We start from the raw sequence: 19,303 nt of genomic DNA, 5'->3' as shown, positions 1-19,303 counted from the left end.
ATCGCAGCCTAGTGCTCTATTCACCACTTCAAACAGATATCGTGGGGGTCACTAATGGGCATTGGCTGGGTACATGATGAACATGGGTTAAAGCCTGGGGAAGTTCTGCAGCGAAGTCCCAGTCAGGACTCTAACTACTAAAATGATTATCTAACACTTAACTTAATGGTCCATACCTAACAACTAACTACAAGGGAGACAGAACAATGGGGTCTGAAAGAACTGCTCACGCTTTTGCGATGCAAGACAAGGCACTCCGACCAACCGCCATGGGTGGTAAGAAGGAACTGAGAGGGCGTAGGGTTGGTGGCACTCAAGGATGCACCACAGCCAACCTTACGAATACGACTAACACAGAAGTCTCCGACTGTGCACGTGGGCGCACACACACCTAGAATGGAATCAATATGAGCAAGCATTCGAAGAAGAATCTGTGGCATTGTGAACTATTGCAGCTTCCCATGTACCTGCCTGCACCTCTCAACTTACTGTTCCAACTGGAACAATCAAGCCAACAGTCTGTGGTGAGTAACTACCTCTTAACATGTCTTTAAAAATTAACACTTTCCAAACTGTGCATGCATGTCCAGCACAGATATGTGGAAATGTGCACTAGAACACAATGTTTTGTTGTGCATGCTAAGAATGCAATTTTCAAACCACTCATAACTTTGTTAAATATAAATCAATTCTTTTAAAAATTTAGCTGAGGCACTACTCCTCAATGACAATTTACAAGCAAATTTTAAAACTTCTGCTTTTTTGAGAGACTCAAGTCAAGATAACGTGTAGTCAAAAGCTATATATTTTAGTCACATTCACAAAATTCGTAAGAAGAGATTTTGCTGAAGAGGTTTTCCTCAAACTTACCTTTGAACTAAGAGCAAATATTGGACATTCGGCCCCAAAGTCCTCCACTCTCCTTCCTCCGTGCCCCCTCCCCCCAAAAAGTTGTGAGAATGAAAATTGAGTTAAAATAGCAATCTTAACCACGCTTTTGATAGTGGCAAAGGCTATAATGCATTAATAGTGAAAATGCAGGAAATGTATTATAACAGGTTTACGCACAATACATTTGTCCAGTGAAACATATACCTACAAGTTTATACAGAGTTTAGAGCAGCTGTGTTAGTGTGGGAATAGAGATATTGGGTCCAAAGCTGGAGTTTAGCTGTTCAGCAGAGAGCTCATGTTTGTTGTAGGAGAGGTGGAAAAACTGTGTAAAGTTTACCTTTGTGCTCCCCTGTTCCTAGTCTAACCCCACCCTTCCCTTCCCTGTTGTACTGGGTTATAGCAGGCCAATTAGTGTTCACTTATGCTGGTTACAAAAGGGTCCAATGGGCCAAAAATGTACTCAGGTATCAGTATGATATAGTGACATCCTGGCCACACCCTGCTACTGTATCAGTAAGGAGGGCAAGTGATCTAGGAGCCCCTATGCTGCCTGTACACCACTAAAGGATCACCCTTATACTGCAAAAAGAAAAGGAGTACTTGTGGCACCTTAAAAACTAACAAATGTATTTGAGCATAAGCTTTCATGAGCTACAGCTCACTTCATCAGATGTATGCAGTGGAAAATACAGTGGGGGGATTTATATACACAGAGAACATGAAACAATGGGTGTTACCATACAGACTGCAACAAGAGTGATCAGGTAAGGTGAGCTATTACTAGCAGGAGAGCCGGGGGCGGGGGGGGGGGAGGAACCTTTTTGTAGTGATAATCAAAGTGGGCCATTTCCAGCAGTTGACAAGAACGTGTGAGGAATAGTGGGGGGCGGAGGGAATAAACACTGGGAAATAGTTTTACTTTGTGTAATGACACATCCACTCCCAGTCTTTATTCAAGCCTAAGTTAATTGTATCCAGTTTGCAAATTAATTCCAATTCAGCAGTCTTTCGTTGGACTGCCAACTCTATGATACAACCGCGTTTGCTCAAGCACCTACAAGATCTCTATCAAGCGTTCTTACAACTACAATACCCACCTGCTGAAGTGAAGAAACAGATTGACAGAGCCAGAAGAGTACCCAGAAGTTACCTGCTACAGGACAGGCCCAACAAAGAAAATAACAGAATGCCACTAGCTGTCACCTTCAGCCCCCCAATTAAAACTTCTTCAACGCATCATCAAGGATCTACAACCTATCCTGAAGGATGACCCATCACTCTCACAGATCTTGGGAGACAGGCCAGTCCTTGCTTACAGACAGCCTCCCAACCTGAAGCAAATACTCACTAGCAACCACACAACAAAAACACTAACCCAGGAACCTATCCTTGCAACAAAGCCCATTGCCAACCGTGTCCACGTATCTATTCAGGGGACACCATCATAGGGCCTAATCACATCAGCCACACTATCAGAGGCTCGTTCACCTGTGCATCTACCAATGTGATACATGCCATCATGTGCCAGCAATTCCCCTCTGCCATGTACATTGGCCAAACTGGACAGTCTCTATGTAAAAGAATAAATGGACACAAATCAGACGTCAAGAATTATAACATTCAAAAACCAGTCGGAGAACACTTCAATCTCTTTGGTCACTTGACTACAGACCTAAAAGTGGCAATTCAACAAAAAAACTCCAAAAACAGACTCCAACGAGAGACTGCTGAATTGGAATTTGCAAACTGGATACAATTAACTTAGGCTTGAATAAAGACTGGGAGTGGGTGTGTCATTACACAAAGTAAAACTATTTCCCCATGTTTATTCCCCCTCCCCAAACTGTTCCTCACATGTTCTTGTCAACTGCTGGAAATGGCCCACCTTGATTATCACTACAAAAGGTTCCTCCCCAGCTCTCCTGCTGGTAATAGCTCACCTTAAGTGATCACTCTTGTTACAGTCTGTATGGTAACACCATTGTTTCATGTTCTCTGTGTATATAAATCTCCCCACTGTATTTTCCACTGCATGCATCTGATGAAGTGAGCTGTAGCTCACAAAAGCTTATGCTCAAATAAATTGGTTAGTCTCTAAGGTGCCACAAGTCCTCCTTTTCTTTTTGCGGATACAGACTAACACGGCTTCTACTCTAAAACCTTATACTGCAGCAATCCTCCCCTCGCTAGCTAAATTGGTGGTTTGGTGCTAAGCAGTGCAATGCACCAGAGAATCAAAAAAGTTAAACACTAAAAAAAAAGCAAGGTAATACAAAACCAATTCTGCCAGTGATCGGATTCATTTTTTTATCAGAGAAGGTGTTCTGAAATAAGTGCAGAGTGTGTGAGAACTTTCTATTTATACAAAAAAGGAAATAAAAAGCTTGTCAGGGCGGAAGGAAAAACCCTTAATACAGGTTTTTCTATGTTAGATTAGAAGAAGTCTGCTGCTTCTTTTCACCTATCCCTTCCTGGCTCCATAGCAAGGGATACGTTTACTTCTGGACTCAAAAAGGGAAATGTTAATCAGCCAACCAGTATCTAAAAAAACATAATGACCAATTGTGCCAATTGTGTCTGAGAAATCTACGTATCCACTTTTACATCAAAAGAGCAATGCTATACAGAATAGTTTTCTAACACTTCATTCAGGTTCTGTAAGTTAAATTTATTTATTTTTAAAAAAAATATATCAAACTGAGAAGAATTTCACTATAGTTGCCATTACTTAGGAGTACACCCAACACTGAATAATTAAAGACTGATGAAAGAAATTTCTATCCCTCAGCTATACCATCTGTAGTGAATTTTAGGAATCAAAAGTTTAAAGGATTTAAATAGTTCCCAGTGATTAATATGAAACAATGATTTGTTTAACTCTTTATTAATTAAAAACATCTTTTTCAGACCTCTTTCCATTTTCTATTTCTGAAAATAATGTGGAAGCTCCATAAACCGAGAATATGAATAGGTAGCAATAAGAATTCTGGACAAAGAATTCTATACAAAGCTTTTTTTTAAGCACCAGGTCTATTTATTTTTAGGACATTGCTCTATTTTGAAGAGAGACTTCGTGTGCATCAAAACTATGTTTCATAAACAGGCAATTTTGTGTATCTGTTATTAAGGCTATTCCCAGGCTATCTAGGCCAGGGATATTTAGAATGTACTGTGAGAATAACTTAACAGATGAATCAGATCCCGTAGTTTAAAATGTATCTTATTCTTCTTAGAAGGTATTAACAGTTTAACAATTTGGGATTGGGAGGCAGGGCAGAGAATCAGAGCTTCTGCAAAGATGGTGCCGCACCGCAGGCAGATGTCAGGATCTGTGTAGTTTGAGGGCAGAACCCTGACAGAAGTTTCCTTAGTGAGTTCTTGTAAGGAATTTATGTTCTCATATATTTTTCTTCAAACATTGACATGAGTCTGGTATGTTTTATTATTGCTTCTATCAATCCTTAGCCCTTTCATTTTACACCCCAGACAAGAAAGAATTTAATACCCATCTGATAACAGACAAGGACATCTACTGCAAAAGATTTTAAAGTTATCGTGTTATCTGGCTGATTGATAATTCTATAAAGATTCACTCATCATGCTCCTCCTTGGGCTTTATATGTACAGAAAGTGATTAAAGCAGTTATTCAAGGGATAATGCAAACAATATTCTGCCCCAGAGGGAAAGTATTTTGTGTTACCACACAGCTGAATAGTTGGTAAGAAAGAAGAGTCTTTTATGGAGGCCCCTAAATACTGGGTGCAGGAGTGAGAGATCTGGATTTTCTCTATTTCTCATAGGTAAACACAGGAAGCCCACCTAAAACTTAAGAGGTTGGTATGCATGGACGTCCCTACTGAATTTCCTCATAAACGTCCATAAGCAAGTAAACACTAAATTCTCAGATGCCAAGGATCAGCATTCACACTAGCCCACTGTGTGCAGCGAACACTTGGGTCAGATAAGGATGTAGTACTTCTGATGTTCTATTCACTTGGAAAGTGTTTTATAAACATTAACTAATGAATCTTCACAACATCTCTGTTAGTTGGTAAAGGATAAGTGATTTGTTCTGGATACAGAGAAAGTGACTGTCAGGGCTGAGACTAGAACTCAGGAGTTCTTGAGTCCTAGCCTTACCCTTAGACAATGCAATCCTCTCCGAGTAGCTGAGATTCTACTGCCAGTGGCTTCATGTATAACATCAACCTATATGTTTACAAGTACCTTACTCAAAGAATGATATTTAAAGTAACAGTCAGTTGTGATGCACTATTTCTACCAAAACCTTTAAGTACAATACAGCAGCATAATCCTTAGTACTAGGTAGAACTGGTAACTCCCCTGTCTCCATTCTTTCAGCAAGGCAGAACACTAGTAGAGAGAACTATGCACAGCTGTTCAGTAGAAGCAGAGGCTTGCAGAGCTGCTCAGTTGCATGGAAAATGCTTGTCTCACATTTTGTGTGGATATGAATCCCTCTGCCCCTCTAGGTGTAGAAACAGCATTCAGCCCAAACTCTGAAGATATCCTCAGCAGCAGTAGCAAATGACCCATGTAACCAGAATGTAAGCCACATACAGATTGATAATATATACACTTAGAAAGACTGATACTTAATGAAAGTTTACGCATAGCTGAATCTATTAGGTCTTAAGAGATGCAGGTAGGTAAATGACATTTTTAAATTATATTGTACACAGTTTTTCAAATTTCCCTGTAATACATGTGGCAGAAAATTATCATAATTTAAAAACTGATAAATCCACACAACATAACTAAAAATGCCATTTATCTGACACCTGATTCGCTGGTTCCACACTCTTACAGAGCTCTATGCAGTCTGCAGCATCGCCAGAATGAATGGGGCATAATAAAGCAGTGGGATCCACTAGGACTAGACACCATGAAACCTTCAAGAAAATAAAGTAAATTTTCAACTAATGCTGTACCTTTTATCTGCCTCAGCTTGGCTCCTGGCAGCATTAAGTACATATTGATGAAGTGCAATGACTTTTTATAATCTCATTTACAGTTCACCATTTAAAAACACTTAAAATCCCAGGGTGCATCACACGAAATATTTTATAAACTATACAGATTCTAGGAAAACCATTTTATATTTGTTTAGAGGTTTATTATATTAAACTTATATAAGTTAACCTACCGAAATGAGAACAACTGGATGTAAAACAGAAATTCTTGCTTTTTCAAGTTTATCCACTAGTTGCTGGGCTTCCTTAATGTCTGATTTTTTAGCCTAAATAAAAGCAAATTTTAAAGTTACCAAAAGAAAATAAAGCAAAGCCTAATTCACAAAGTGCAGCAAAAGTTTTTCTTATCCACTGGAAAGGGAAATACACCCTTAATATACCTCTTATATTTGTAATGCTTTGGATTGGTGAAATTATAGCCATATATAAGAAAAGGAGTACCTGTGGCACCTTAGAGACTAACCAATTTATTTGAGCATAAGCTTTCGTGAGCTACAGCTCACTTCATCGGATGCATACCGTGGAAAGTGTAGAAGATCTTATTATGTACACACAAAAAGCATGAAAAAATACCTCCTCCCACCGCACTCTCCTGCTGGTAATAGCTTATCTAAAGTGATCACTCTCCTTACAATGTGTATGATAATCAAGGTGGGCCATTTCCAGCACAAATCCAGGGTTTAACAAGAACGCCGGGGGGGGGGGGGGGGGGGGGAGGAGGAAAAAACAAGGGGAAATAGGCTACCTTGCATAATGACTAAGCCACTCCCAGTCTCTATTCAAGCCTAAGTTAATTGTATCCAATTTGTAAATGAATTCCAATTCAGCAGTTTCTCGCTGGAGTCTGGATTTGAAGTTTTTTTGTTGTAAAATGGCGACCTTCATGTCTGTAATCGTGTGACCAGAGAGATTGAAGTGTTCTCCAACTGGTTTATGAATGTTATAATTCTTGACATCTGATTTGTGTCCATTTATTCTTTTACGTAGAGACTGTCCAGTTTGACCAATGTACATGGCAGAGGGGCATTGCTGGCTCATGATGGCATATATCACATTGGTGGACGTGCAGGTGAACGAGCCTCTGATAGTGTGGCTGATGTTATTAGGCCCTGTGATGGTGTCCCCTGAATAGATATGTAGGCACAGTTGGCAACGGGCTTTGTTTCAAGGATAGGTTCCTGGGTTAGTGGTTCTGTTGTGTGGTATGCAGTTGCTGGTGAGTATTTGCTTCAGGTTGGGGGGCTGTCTGTAGGCAAGGACTGGCCTGTCTCCCAGGATTTGTGAGAGTGTTGGGTCATCCTTCAGGATAGGTTGTAGATCCTTAATAATGCGTTGGAGGGGTTTTAGCCGTCACCTTCAGCCCCCAACTAAAACCCCTCCAATGCATTATTAAGAATCTACAACCTATCCTGAAGGATAACCCAACACTCTCACATATCTTGGGAGACAGGCCAGTCCTTGCCCGTTGCCAACTGTGCCCACATATCTATTCAGGGGACACCATCACAGGGCCTAATAACATCAGCCACACTATCAGAGGCTCGTTCACACGATTACAGACATGAAAATCGCTATTTTACAACAGAAAAACTTCAAATCCAGACTCCAGGGAGAAACTGCTGAATTGGAATTCATTTGCAAATTGGATACAATTAACTTAGGCTTGAACAGAGACTGGGAGTGGCTTAGTCATTATGCAAGGTAGCCTATTTCCCCTTGTTTTTTCCTACCCCCCACCCCCGACGTTCTTGTTAAACCCTGGATTTGTGCTGGAAATGGCCCACCTTGATTATCATACACAATATAAGGAGAGTGGTCACTTTGGATAAGCTATTACCAGCAGGAAAGTGAGTTTGTGGGGGGGGGGGGCGGAAAACCTGGATTTGTGCTGGAAATGGCCCACCTTGATTATCCTACACATTGTAAGGAGAGTGGTCACTTTAGATAAGCTATTACCAGGAGGAAAGTGAGTTTGTGTGTGGGGGGGGGGGGGGGGGGGAAGAAAATCTGGATTTGTGCTGGAAATGGCCCAACTAGATTATCATACACACTGTAAGAAGAGTGATCACTTTAGATAAGCTATTACCAGCAGGAGAGTGGGGTGGGAGGAGGTATTTTTTCATGCTTTTTGTGTGTATATAATAAGATCTTCTACACTTACCACAGTATGCATCCGATGAAGTGAGCTGTAGCTCACGAAAGCTTATGCTCAAATAAATTGGTTAGTCTCTAAGATGCCACAAGTACTCCTTTTCTTTTTGCGAATACAGACTAACACGGCTGTTACTCTGAAACTAGCCATATATAGTGCACTGTCACAAATTCTGCTACATTCTAAGGCATATAAGTGACAAAACTGGAATCTAGACATGGTTCAAATTAAATCCTTCCTGCTCCAGTACAGGATCCTAGCCAGAGGTTTAGCAGAATGGATTTGTCAGAGCCAGTAGGTACCAGCACAGACCGTGTGATGGATCCCGAGTTTGATGGCCACAACAACATTCTGAACCAGTCACATAGCCACATGAGGCAATCTCAGTGGACTACAATCTCTGTGGAAGCATCCATTACAGCAGTGGTTCCCAAACTTTAACAGCCTGCGAACCCCTTTCACTAAATTGTGAAATCTCGTGAACTCCCTCCTAAAAATGAGTATTTCCAGGGATTTAAGTTTAAATTTCTTCTGCACTCCACGGGGCTCCTGCTGCTGGACCCCATTGACCGCCCTGGTCAACTGAGCTCGGGCTGCAGGTCCCGCTGCCAGCCCCAACTGCCCAGCCGCGCTCTCCCTGGGGCTCAGGCTGTCAGCCCCACACAGAGCGCTGGGGTTCGGGCGGCCAGCTCCCCTGCTGATGGGGGCAGGGCTCGGGCTGCCAGCCCCAACTGCCCGGCCCAGCTCTCCCTGGGGCTTGGGCTCCCAGCCCTGCATGGAGCGCCGGGATTTGGGCTGCCGGCTCCCCCACTCATAGGGGGAGGGTTCGGGCTGCCAGCCCCAACTGCCCTGCTCCGCTCTCCCTGCGGCTTGGGGCTGTCTGCCCTGCAACCGGGGCCCACCTGCTGCCTCCAATGCCCGGGGTCCTCTGGCCGCCATTAGTGAAATTTTTCTGGTGAACCCCAGTTTGGGAACCACTGCATTACAGGGAGTCTCAAATTTACTCCTGATGTAATTCTGTGCTCGGGTGACCAGATGTCCCGATTTTATAGGGACAGTCCCGATTTTTGGGTCCTTTTCTTATATAGGCTCTTATTACCCCTCACCCCCGTCCTGATTTTTCACACTTGCTGTCTGCGCCCCTGTAGCAGCCTGCCTACACAGTAACATTGTTAATGTTCCTATTGTTAGTTAACTGTTCCCATTCTCAGTCAATTACCCCAGGAGCATAAAACCTGGACAAATCCATTATGCACTTCACCTAACGTCTGTGCTGGTACCTACTGGCTCTGACAAATCCAGTCTGAGTACTCTATTGTTGAGATAGCACAACAAGAATCAAATAAGTACACTATCAACCCTATGATCCTTTACTGTTTATTTTTTCAACTGGTGATTTATAAGAACTCTTTATCCCTCCTATGCAATAACTCACTGGCTGGTTTTACAAGGTGCTTGTGATTGGAATGAGTGCAAGAATGCAGGGTAGGCCAGGCGCATAGTCCATAGTGTCTCAATGGTCTATGACTTGAAATATAAGGGAATTTCTGGGCCTATCATACACTAGAAATACAAACCTCAGGAGTGAGATTCCTATGTGGCAATATTGATTTTACTATTGTTCAAAACACATTATCCACAAAAACTTATTGTGAGTTATTGATTTATTTAAAAAAATCAAAAAATATTTTAAATGTGAAGTGCATAATTAGCATATTTGTCCATAATACTCACATTTATGCAAATAAAATTGTAGCATTGTCCTAAAAAGATGTTCTGTAGACGACTATCATTTTTACATAGAAACACTGATATACCTTTAACCTGCTGAAAAAGCAAACATATATTATGTCACTATACAAACTCAGAATAGTATTACTACTCTCTCTTTTAAAGCCACCACCACTCAATGTCTGTGAGCATTTTACATGGCTTAAAATTCACAATTAACATTCTAAATATGGAACTCAAAAACTCCCTGCTACTTAAAAGAGAGGGCAGAGCCAGATCGGCTGAGACAACTAAAAGCCAGGACACCGTATCAGTTGAAAAAACCTGGACAAATAGGTGTATCCTTCAAATCTTTATCACCCTGGCCAGATTCACATTTAAGTGCTATTGCTGGAAAGAGCAAGTCTAGAGATATAGGCCTGCTACTGAGAATACCCTGCCTCCAGCCCCTGTAAGCTTCAACCCTGGAATGGCAAGTTCCATGGTCTCCAATAGACAGATGGAGCATTGGAGATGGAGAGGCTGTTTTTAGGGTCGAGAACTTTTAAGTTTCTATATACAGTGATTAACACTTTGAATTTCTCCTGAGGACCATTTTTTCAATAAATACTTTAAAAGAGTCTCTAATTGTATTACGGCTAATAAATAATGATTTTTGCATAGTATCAGTTAAGAAGTGTTCTTATCCTAACAAAAATGACTCCAATACAATATCAACTTCAGGCTTGCTTTATGTTAAGATAAAGCTTCTAATTACAGATCAGAGGGGGAAATGTTTGCTAACATAAGACATTAATTTGGAATAAATAAAAGGCCAGCCAGAAATAGCTTCATGCTGCCTTTTGTTTTGCCTGGAAACTTACTCACAAACTTTAATGTCAGAAGAGACCGTCATCATCTAGTCTGACCTCCAGCACATTGCAGGCCACAAAACCTCACCTACCCACTCCTGTAATAGGCCCCTAACCTCTGGCTGAGTTGCTCAAGTCCTCAAATCATGGTTAAAAGACTTCAAGTTACAGAGACTCCACCATTTACACTAGTTTAAACCTGCAAGTGACCCATGTCCCATGCTGGGAAGGAATTTCCCCAGAGGTCAGACCGGCAGAGACCCTGGGGATTTTTCACCTTCCTGTTTGGAAAATATGTTATAAAGTAGATCATTTTAAACAAGTTATACAGTTATCTTCCAATATTTTCCTTACATTTAAAGAAAGAATAATCTGCCAGTACAATAAACTCAAAAGAAGTTTTTTTTTTTTTAATATTGCATCACATCCCAATAGGATTTCTTCGTGGTATTCATTGTCAATTTGTTTGGTACACCGTATACTCTGGAGTGCTGATCAGCTGAATTCTCCATATATTTGCTGGGGAAGACAACACCTGATTCCAAAATGCTGTGCCCCAAGGAATGATAACATTTGAGTTGGTGTTTCGGTTTCTCATGCAATCCACCAATGCAGATCTGTCTCTCTATCTTTTCCTTACAATTTGCAGTATCTAGTATGTTTAGTGTAAAATTCTGAAAGCTGTAAGTCAAACTATTATCATTCTTTGTTTCCATTCTATGGCATTCCAGGCTTCTTGCCCAATCATCTACATACTCTTGGAGAAATACTGGGCATTCGCACTATATGAGACACAGTGTCAGAAATGATAAGCAAGTATCAATCCCACTTTAGTTCTGGTTTAACAAGTGAAAGAGGATACTTTTAAACAATGACTTGACAATTATTAGAGTGGGTCATAAAGGTCTCCAGAGTTTTAGCAATCTGAACTTTCAGCCTTCTCGTCATTTTTTTACATCTGCATTCTACAATTCTTTTTGCCTTCCCCTCGCCCCCAACCCGTAATTCATGACCAAGACAGCACTCACTCTTTGGGGGAGGCAGGAAAGATGAGACAAACTGAGCATCGAACCTTGGAGACTGAGAACATTACACTAGGAATCCCATAGGGTTCAGTTCTTGTGCAACTTTATTTAACATTTTTATTGATGATCTGGAAGAAATCATTACTGATAAAGTTTTCTATGACCCAAAGATTGGTTAGGTGATAGATAAGAACAGGTCAGTTACAGACAATCTGAATACTGGTAAGCTGGGCGTGATCAAACAACACGTAGTTCAACATGGACAAATATAGGATCGTACATCTATGAACAAATAATGCCGGACAACCACATGTGGTAGGGAACTGTATCCTGGAAAGCAGTTATTCTGAAAAGGATTTAGGGGTTAAAGTGGCTAAACAAGACAATATGAGCTCCCAGTGAGATACTTTTGCCAAAAGAGCTGTTGTGATACTTGAATGTATGAACGTGAACATCAAATAGCAGTAGGCAGGTTACATTACTGCTGTATATGTGGAAGAGAATGGGGCCCGTCCTATAAAGTCCTCTTCCTGCTGGACCCTGGGTTGCTCATGCTGAACCAGTGCCCTCCCAGGGGAATTCTGCCTGGAACCTTCTCACCAAGCCCAGACAACGTAGTTTCCAGTCTTCTCAATGAGATCAAAACTTCCCTAAGTCTGTCCCTCACTCCCCATAAGTTCCTCAACCCAAAGTTCCTGGCTCTTACCTCAGAGCCTTTTTGATAACAGGATTTCCCACAGTCTCCCTTCTGTCCAATTTTTTATTTCTGGGAGCAGTTCCTCATACCAGTAGCTCCAGCCTATGGCAGTTCCCCTTCTCCTTTCCTGTTTCTCCTTTTATGAGGATCAGCCAGTTAAGCTGCAGGTCTTTTCCCAGGTGCAGCAGCCAGCTGCTGGCCTTTCACCTCAGTCGAAAGGTATCCCTTATACCTTCACAATATGACACTGATGAAACTACTATTGAAATATCATGTCCAGTTTTGATGTCCATGCTTCAAAAAAAGGAATCTGAAAAATTGAGAGGGCTCAGAGAAGAGCCACAAGAATGATTTATAAACTTGAAAACATTCCTGAAAATGAGACTTAGGAGATCAATCTATTTAGCTTATCAAAAAGAAGGTTAAGAGATTACTTGATTACAACCTAAACACTTACATAAAGAGAAATTATGTTATAGAAAAACATGTGTCAGCCTAGCAGACAAGAGCATAACAAGATCCAGTGGCTGGAAATTGAGGTTAGACTTTCAAAATAGAAAATCATGTTTTAACAGTAGATAATTAACCATCAGAACAAACTACCACAAGATGTGGTGGATTCTCCATCTTTGAAATCTTTATATCAAGACAGGATGCCTTTCTAAAAGATATGCTGCAGTTCACCCACAAGTTACTGAACTATTCACAAAAGCAGGAATCTAAGTGTCATTGACCCTTAGGTTTCTAGTTCAGCAGCAAATAAGAAATGCAGCAGCCAAATGGAGCTGATTTTCAGTCTGTGTGCCAGTATTTTGAATAAAAATGTTTTTAAAAATTCTGAGGGATACGAGCTGGTGTTTTCAGTTAAGCTTTGATAACACTTGGTGAGTAAACAACATGCAGAAATAACACCTGATGAGTAGAGTATGCTTATGTAACTAAATGGATGGAGATAAGAGGTCTTGCCAAATCATTACTGGATTTAGGAGCAATTAGCTTTCAGTTATAGAAAATGGTCACAAACATTCCATTTTGATTCATAAGATGGAAATTTTAAACAACCTTGACATTTTGTAATATAAAATGAATTGTATAGAAAACACTATTTTTAGAGAAAACACATTTTTCCTACTTACCTTGCCACCTATGTTACGGTTTCAACTTTCTTTTATTTCCGTATTTATAAAAACAAGATTAATACCCATGCAGCAGGCATCCATAGAAAATGTTAAAATATTACAGTTGAACTTTATTAAATATACACATAATTAATACCATTCCAGAGGACTGTGATTAATGCACTGAAAGGCATTAGTGAACCTGGCCTACATCCCAAGTGAAATGAATGAAATAGTTTCAATCTAGTCCCTTGTGGATATTTATTTAATCACAAAACTAGTACACAACTTTGCCAATTGTGATGAATATGGCTATCTTTGGATAGGAGAGACCCGGGACTGAGGAACCAGCGGTGCATAATTTTCGAGCACAAAGAAGGAAACATCTGTAGTCTCCTTATAAATTTACTTGTTTTAACAAGGCAATGAATAAATTAACAATTGCAATGAATAGGAAAGGTTGTTGACCTAGTTCTTTTACAATAATAGATATGTGAGTTGTGAAAATTATCTTTCAGTAACAACATTAATTTATTAGTCACGTATTTTATTATAAAATTCTGGTTAAAAATCATTGTGAGAGGTGCTACTTTGCATGAGACAAGGTAAGTGTTGGAATTCTCTCAGAAAAGTTGTTGTCTGCATTTCCTTCAGTTCACTGATACAATTTTTGAGGTGTTTTTTTCTGTTGGTATTGGCTTTTGGAATCTCTCATCACAATCTGTCCTCTGGAGAGGTGAATTAATTGAATAATCAGAGAAATCTATCTCACAATAGTGTAGCCAATGATTCTTTAGACTTTGCATGAAGAAGTAAGCACAAATACTTAGTGAATCCTAATATATTTGGTCTTATGGACTAGAGTGGCAAAGCTGTCTCAAACAAATTGAGGATATATTTCTCAAGTGCTGAGAGCCAGTAACGTACTTTTCAAAGTTTTGGCAAGACACATGTATGAAACTGGACGCAAAATAGCTGATTAGTTTCCTTTTCCCATTTAAATTATTCTAGTGGCACAGAGGGCCTTGGATACTGTCTTTAACACAATGGTGAAATTTGGTCCATTTCCTTAAGAGTTGATGGCAACCAGAAACAGACTATTAGTAATATTACTAACACATATGCTATGTATTAGTACTTACTTTTACTTCATTTTTCAGAGTTTCTTGAAGGAGAAAACCTAACTGCACAGCATCTTCTTTCATATCAGTGGTAACACAAACTTGTTGTGATAGAGTGTCTATGATCAAGAGAAAACAAGAACTGAATGTTTCATATAAAGAATATATCAAACAAAATTATTCATCTGCTGAACTCTACTTTCAACTTCTTCAGCTGTTGTTTTCCGATATAGCCTTTTCAACAGCTGAAAATCTCATTTTAAGAGGCCCTACTCCAAGGCAAGTCAGCACAATTAACATAAATCAGAAAAGCAAATTAGCAGTTTATTTCCTATTTCCTATTTCTGCAGAATTTTGTAAAAATCTCACACACAGGGCCTGATCTAAAGCTCACTGAAATCAATGGAAAGATTCCTAATAGACTTCAATGAGTTTTGGATGAACCCCACATACTTACATTTAATGACTATCAAGAGAGTATAATAATTTCCTGGTATACTGATTTCATACAAGCTTAATTCTTCCCCACCCCAACTTCCAACTGGACACTGAATACATTATTAGCAATGCTGCAAAAGGTATATTATCAAATGGGCAAGAAGCATATGGGACAAAGATGCAGCCAGATAAACTAAGTCCTGAACCAAACAACCAGCTCCAGGTGAGTGTTTGCTCACATAGAGCTCTATTGAAATCAATGAGGTTTTGGGCACAGGGAGCTACCCACACAGAGCAAGTTGTAGAATCAGGTCAAAGGTTGCAATCCATCTGATTATCAGACAACAGCCTCACAACTGGGAACTCATTACTACCACATTGGTCTAGATGAGAATAACAAATTTACTACTACTAATAAAAATAATGCAGTTAATGCCCAGTCCGTTCCATAATACTGTTGGATCATATTAAAGAAGTTCTGAATTAAAATCACAAATGAGTTTGATTCCCCATAGTTCAAATTCCAGGGTATTACTAATTAAGAGGTCTCTTGGTTTTTGGTACTCTTTCTCTCCCTCTATGTGTGAAACTTGCAAGCTGCTAACTGTGTTAGTACATTCTAAGACAGAGTCTGTTCTCAAAGCAGTTCACAGAGAGAGAGAGACTCAAAACAATACTCTAACAACAGAAACAACACCCAGAGACTCCCCGCCCTTTTGTTGTATTAACCATTGTGATTAAAATAGAGATAGAGGATGTATGTGGATGGATGCTTGGTGTGGATAATAACTGAATGATCAGGGAGGTGCCAGCCTAAGAATCCAGTGTCCATCGGCTGAAGAAGGCGTCAAGTGGAAATAACCAGAGGACCCCCCCCCCCCCGGAGGGCAGACTGGAATCCACCCAACAGCCTCAAGGATGGGAGAACCAAAGAACAAGATAACATCTTGGAGCCGTCAGGAATGTGCTATCTGCTGATTGATTCAGCAACAGCATGATGAAGCAATTCCCATAGACTGGCATAGGAAGAAATTCCTATAAAAATAGACTCTAAAAAGTGAGAACTTTTGGGTCTGATTCTGCAAACCAACTTCCAGGAGCATCAGATGAGCATCTGACAAGGCCCTGCTCCCTCCTCATGTCCAGGCCACCTGGCCAGTGGCTTGGCATGAGCAACTCTAAGGCTGGTAACTATGATAACAACCTTGCAGAACCTGTGTGTGTGGGTGTGTATGTGTGTGTGTATGTGTTTGTATGAATGAATGTGTGAATAAATATGAGATTGAATGGAATGTTATAGCTATAACTAACTGCTTACTATGATTCTTTCTGTATTCACAATAAATGTGGTATTTTGCCTTTTTCCCTTTAATAAGATCCTGCTGGTTTTTATTTTATTGGTACAACAATACCAACATTTCAAAGCAGGAACTCTGTCTCTAATTTTAAGATTCAACAAGATTTTTCCTGATGGGTTGTTTCTGTTGTTGTTATTTTTTAACAACATTTTTTAATCCAACTCTTATTTAATGCAGTTTTTATCCTTTTGATGCCCAATTAACATGCATACTGACATGTAACGGTTTGTATTGTCTTCTGGGTGCCCATTCTACAAGCATCTAAAAAATAATAAATGTGCAGTATAATTATACTGAAAACAGATCTGTACCACACTTCAAGGACAAAAATAAACAAACCTAAAAAATTAAATTAGCATTGAGGGATTTAAAAGAAATTATACAAATATGACCTGAATGCTCATCAAAACAACATTGGATTCAGAAATATATACTAGCCTCATGTGGAAAGGTTTTAAATATTTAAACACCAAATGATATATGTATTCAGATGTCTTTAACATTGTCTAAGAAAACCTTCCCTCCTTCTCTATGGCATATGATCAAGCACCTCCATATAAAGGGTAACAAATACAGAACAAAAAAAAATTTAAAAACTGCTTATTGCTGGAGTTAGTGTTCTTGGAAAATGAATGAGATTTGTGATCATTTTCAAGCAATTTTTTTATTAACATTAAAACTGAATTAATCGCCTATAAGCTCTAAAGAAGAGGTGGAAGGATGCTGCTATACATTACATTATTTACAATGCCACCAAAGCACAATTTGACGGTGAAGAGAATGGTGGTGAAGTTTTTTGGATTAGGCTATAAAGAAAGAAAAATAAATGAGAAACAAGAAGCATCTTCTTACAGACTACAAACACCAGATGAAAGCGAGAATGAAAAATGTATGGCCCAATTCTCAGGCAATTGGAAACCATGGGATACCATCCTTACGGGAGAATTTATATTCCTATAGATTTGTTGGGCAGAAAGTGAAGCCAAACATGCATCAAAGCTGTCTTCTACATAAAAAGGAAGAATGTTATGATGTAAAAAGTGGGACCTGCATGTTCAGGAGAAGCATCCTGAATTTACTTCTTACCAGCAGAGAGGAACTGGTTGAGAATAGTAGAGAAGCTTGAAACCAGAAACCACAAATCACATCAATTTAGCATAGTACAAAAAATGAAGCAGTACAAGATATGTGTACATAATGGAGCAATTCAAGGGTAGAAGATTTCAAAAAATGAAGTGTTGAGGAACTAAGTATTTTAGTAAAGTCAGATTAGAGCAATTATGAAAATCAGCATGTGGAATATGACTGTGGAATCCTAAAAGGCAGCAGAACAAGACACAACACACAATTTCTCTGAAAGAGGAGTCTGCAAACAAGTAGCGTCCAATGTAACTTCACAAGGGGCTGCTCAAAGATCTCAGTTTAAAAAGTCAACTCCCCACCCCTCAAAAATCTCCTATCCCCTGGACTTTAAGGGGTAAAGGGAGAAGAATACAAAATGGCAATTAAGATTTCTAGGTTAACCTTAATAGAGAGGAGCAAAACATCTTAATACTATCAAAAACAGTTAGAAGGAATAACAAGTCATTTTATTAAAAATAGCAGGTGAGGGAGTAATATTACAGAGAAAGTCCATAAGTGAGGAGAGTAATAAAATTAATGATAATTCAAACACCTATGGGATATTGAAATCATTTTTAAAAGATGGCTTCAAGAAGAAAAATAAAGAAAAGAAGTTTGGACAATTAGAATTTATAGAAACAGCTAAAAAAGAGGTACTGGATGGTTGGAAAACTTGATGATACACAAAGTCAATTGGTTTGATGATATGCATCTCTTCACATTAAGAAAATCTGCATATAAACTTATTGTACCACTAACGATGCCTCCTGACTGCCTCTCCTCTCCCCTCTCACCATGCCCTATCTTCCCCTTCAACTGCCAGTTGGGCTGCTTTTCTTCCCTTTTCCTGATCACTGTTATATTGCCTCCCTCCACCTTTCTACTGCTTTGGCCTCCCCTTCCCTGTGCTCAGATGACACTCTTCCTTATCTCTCTGGAACACAACCCAGCCTCTCTCCCTTAACTTCCTCCGCTTTGTCCCTGAACATGGAGCAAAATGTAGCTGTGGTGGGATTAAACCTCCAAGTGCTGCTTCCTTTTTAACCTGTACTCCTATCAGAAAGTCTCTGTCCATTCCATAACCACAGCTAAAGCTCTCCATGCTGTCAGAATATAATGGGCCAAATCCTAAGGTCCTTAAATCAGTAAAGTCAGGGAGTTTGTTAGACTAAAATTTAAAAAAAACAAACACTTTACTGGGGACTTGCTCTGGTATGTTTAACCCTTCTCTCCAACATAAGAAGACTCCTTTGTTTGAATCCTAAGGCAGCCCAGAGGTCACCGCAACCCATTTTCTGAATCTTGCCATGTCCCAGTTATATCATTGCCTAGTCTTGCCACATCCCAATTTTGTCAAGCTTCATACAAGCAACTGCCCTGACAGTTTCGGACACAGGGTGTTTTCTTAGGCACTTGCCAATTAATCCAACTTGTTACCTGCATTGGACTGTCTTCTGCACCAGACTTAACACTTCGCTGGGACATTCTTTTCTTTTCCACTCACAGTAACATGTACTAAAGTTAAGCGTCATGTCTTCCTCAATTTTGCCTTAGTATCATTTCTGTTTAGTAAGGCTTTCTCACTTCAAATTAAAGATTTCTTATCACTGCTATTGAGAAAGATACAGCAATTTCCTGCAATATCCTTGGGAGACCTAATTGAATTAAATTTTTAAGTATCTTTGGGGTCCACTGTATTAAATGAATGGTCTATTATTGTCTGGATATAACAAAAGAAGGACAGCAGACACATGATATAGAATTTAATCAGGCCATAACTTTATTATATAGATGTACAGGA

General features: G+C 39.7%; 1 protein-coding gene across 5 annotated transcripts in view; it reads right to left on the bottom strand.

Annotated features, from left to right (window-relative positions):
- Positions 1–19,303, bottom strand: part of CRPPA (CDP-L-ribitol pyrophosphorylase A) — a 201,659-nt gene that overhangs the window by 69,317 nt on the left and 113,039 nt on the right. For 4 of the 5 annotated variants that reach the window (XM_073333800.1, XM_073333801.1, XM_073333804.1 and 1 more), the window contains exons 6-8: positions 14,606–14,703; positions 9,776–9,868; positions 6,063–6,155 (exon numbers count right to left, since the gene is read on the bottom strand). In XM_073333800.1, the coding sequence (XP_073189901.1) occupies positions 6,063–6,155; positions 9,776–9,868; positions 14,606–14,703 (284 nt within the window). The remainder of the gene's footprint in view (positions 1–6,062; positions 6,156–9,775; positions 9,869–14,605; positions 14,704–19,303) is intronic. The other variant, XM_073333802.1, reaches the window with a different exon arrangement.

Source organism: Lepidochelys kempii, chromosome 2 (assembly GCF_965140265.1).
Source record: "Lepidochelys kempii isolate rLepKem1 chromosome 2, rLepKem1.hap2, whole genome shotgun sequence".
NCBI lineage: Eukaryota > Metazoa > Chordata > Testudines > Cheloniidae > Lepidochelys > Lepidochelys kempii.
The sequence above is the reverse complement of the archived record's forward strand: the minus strand, read 5'-3'. Positions and strand labels throughout refer to the sequence as shown.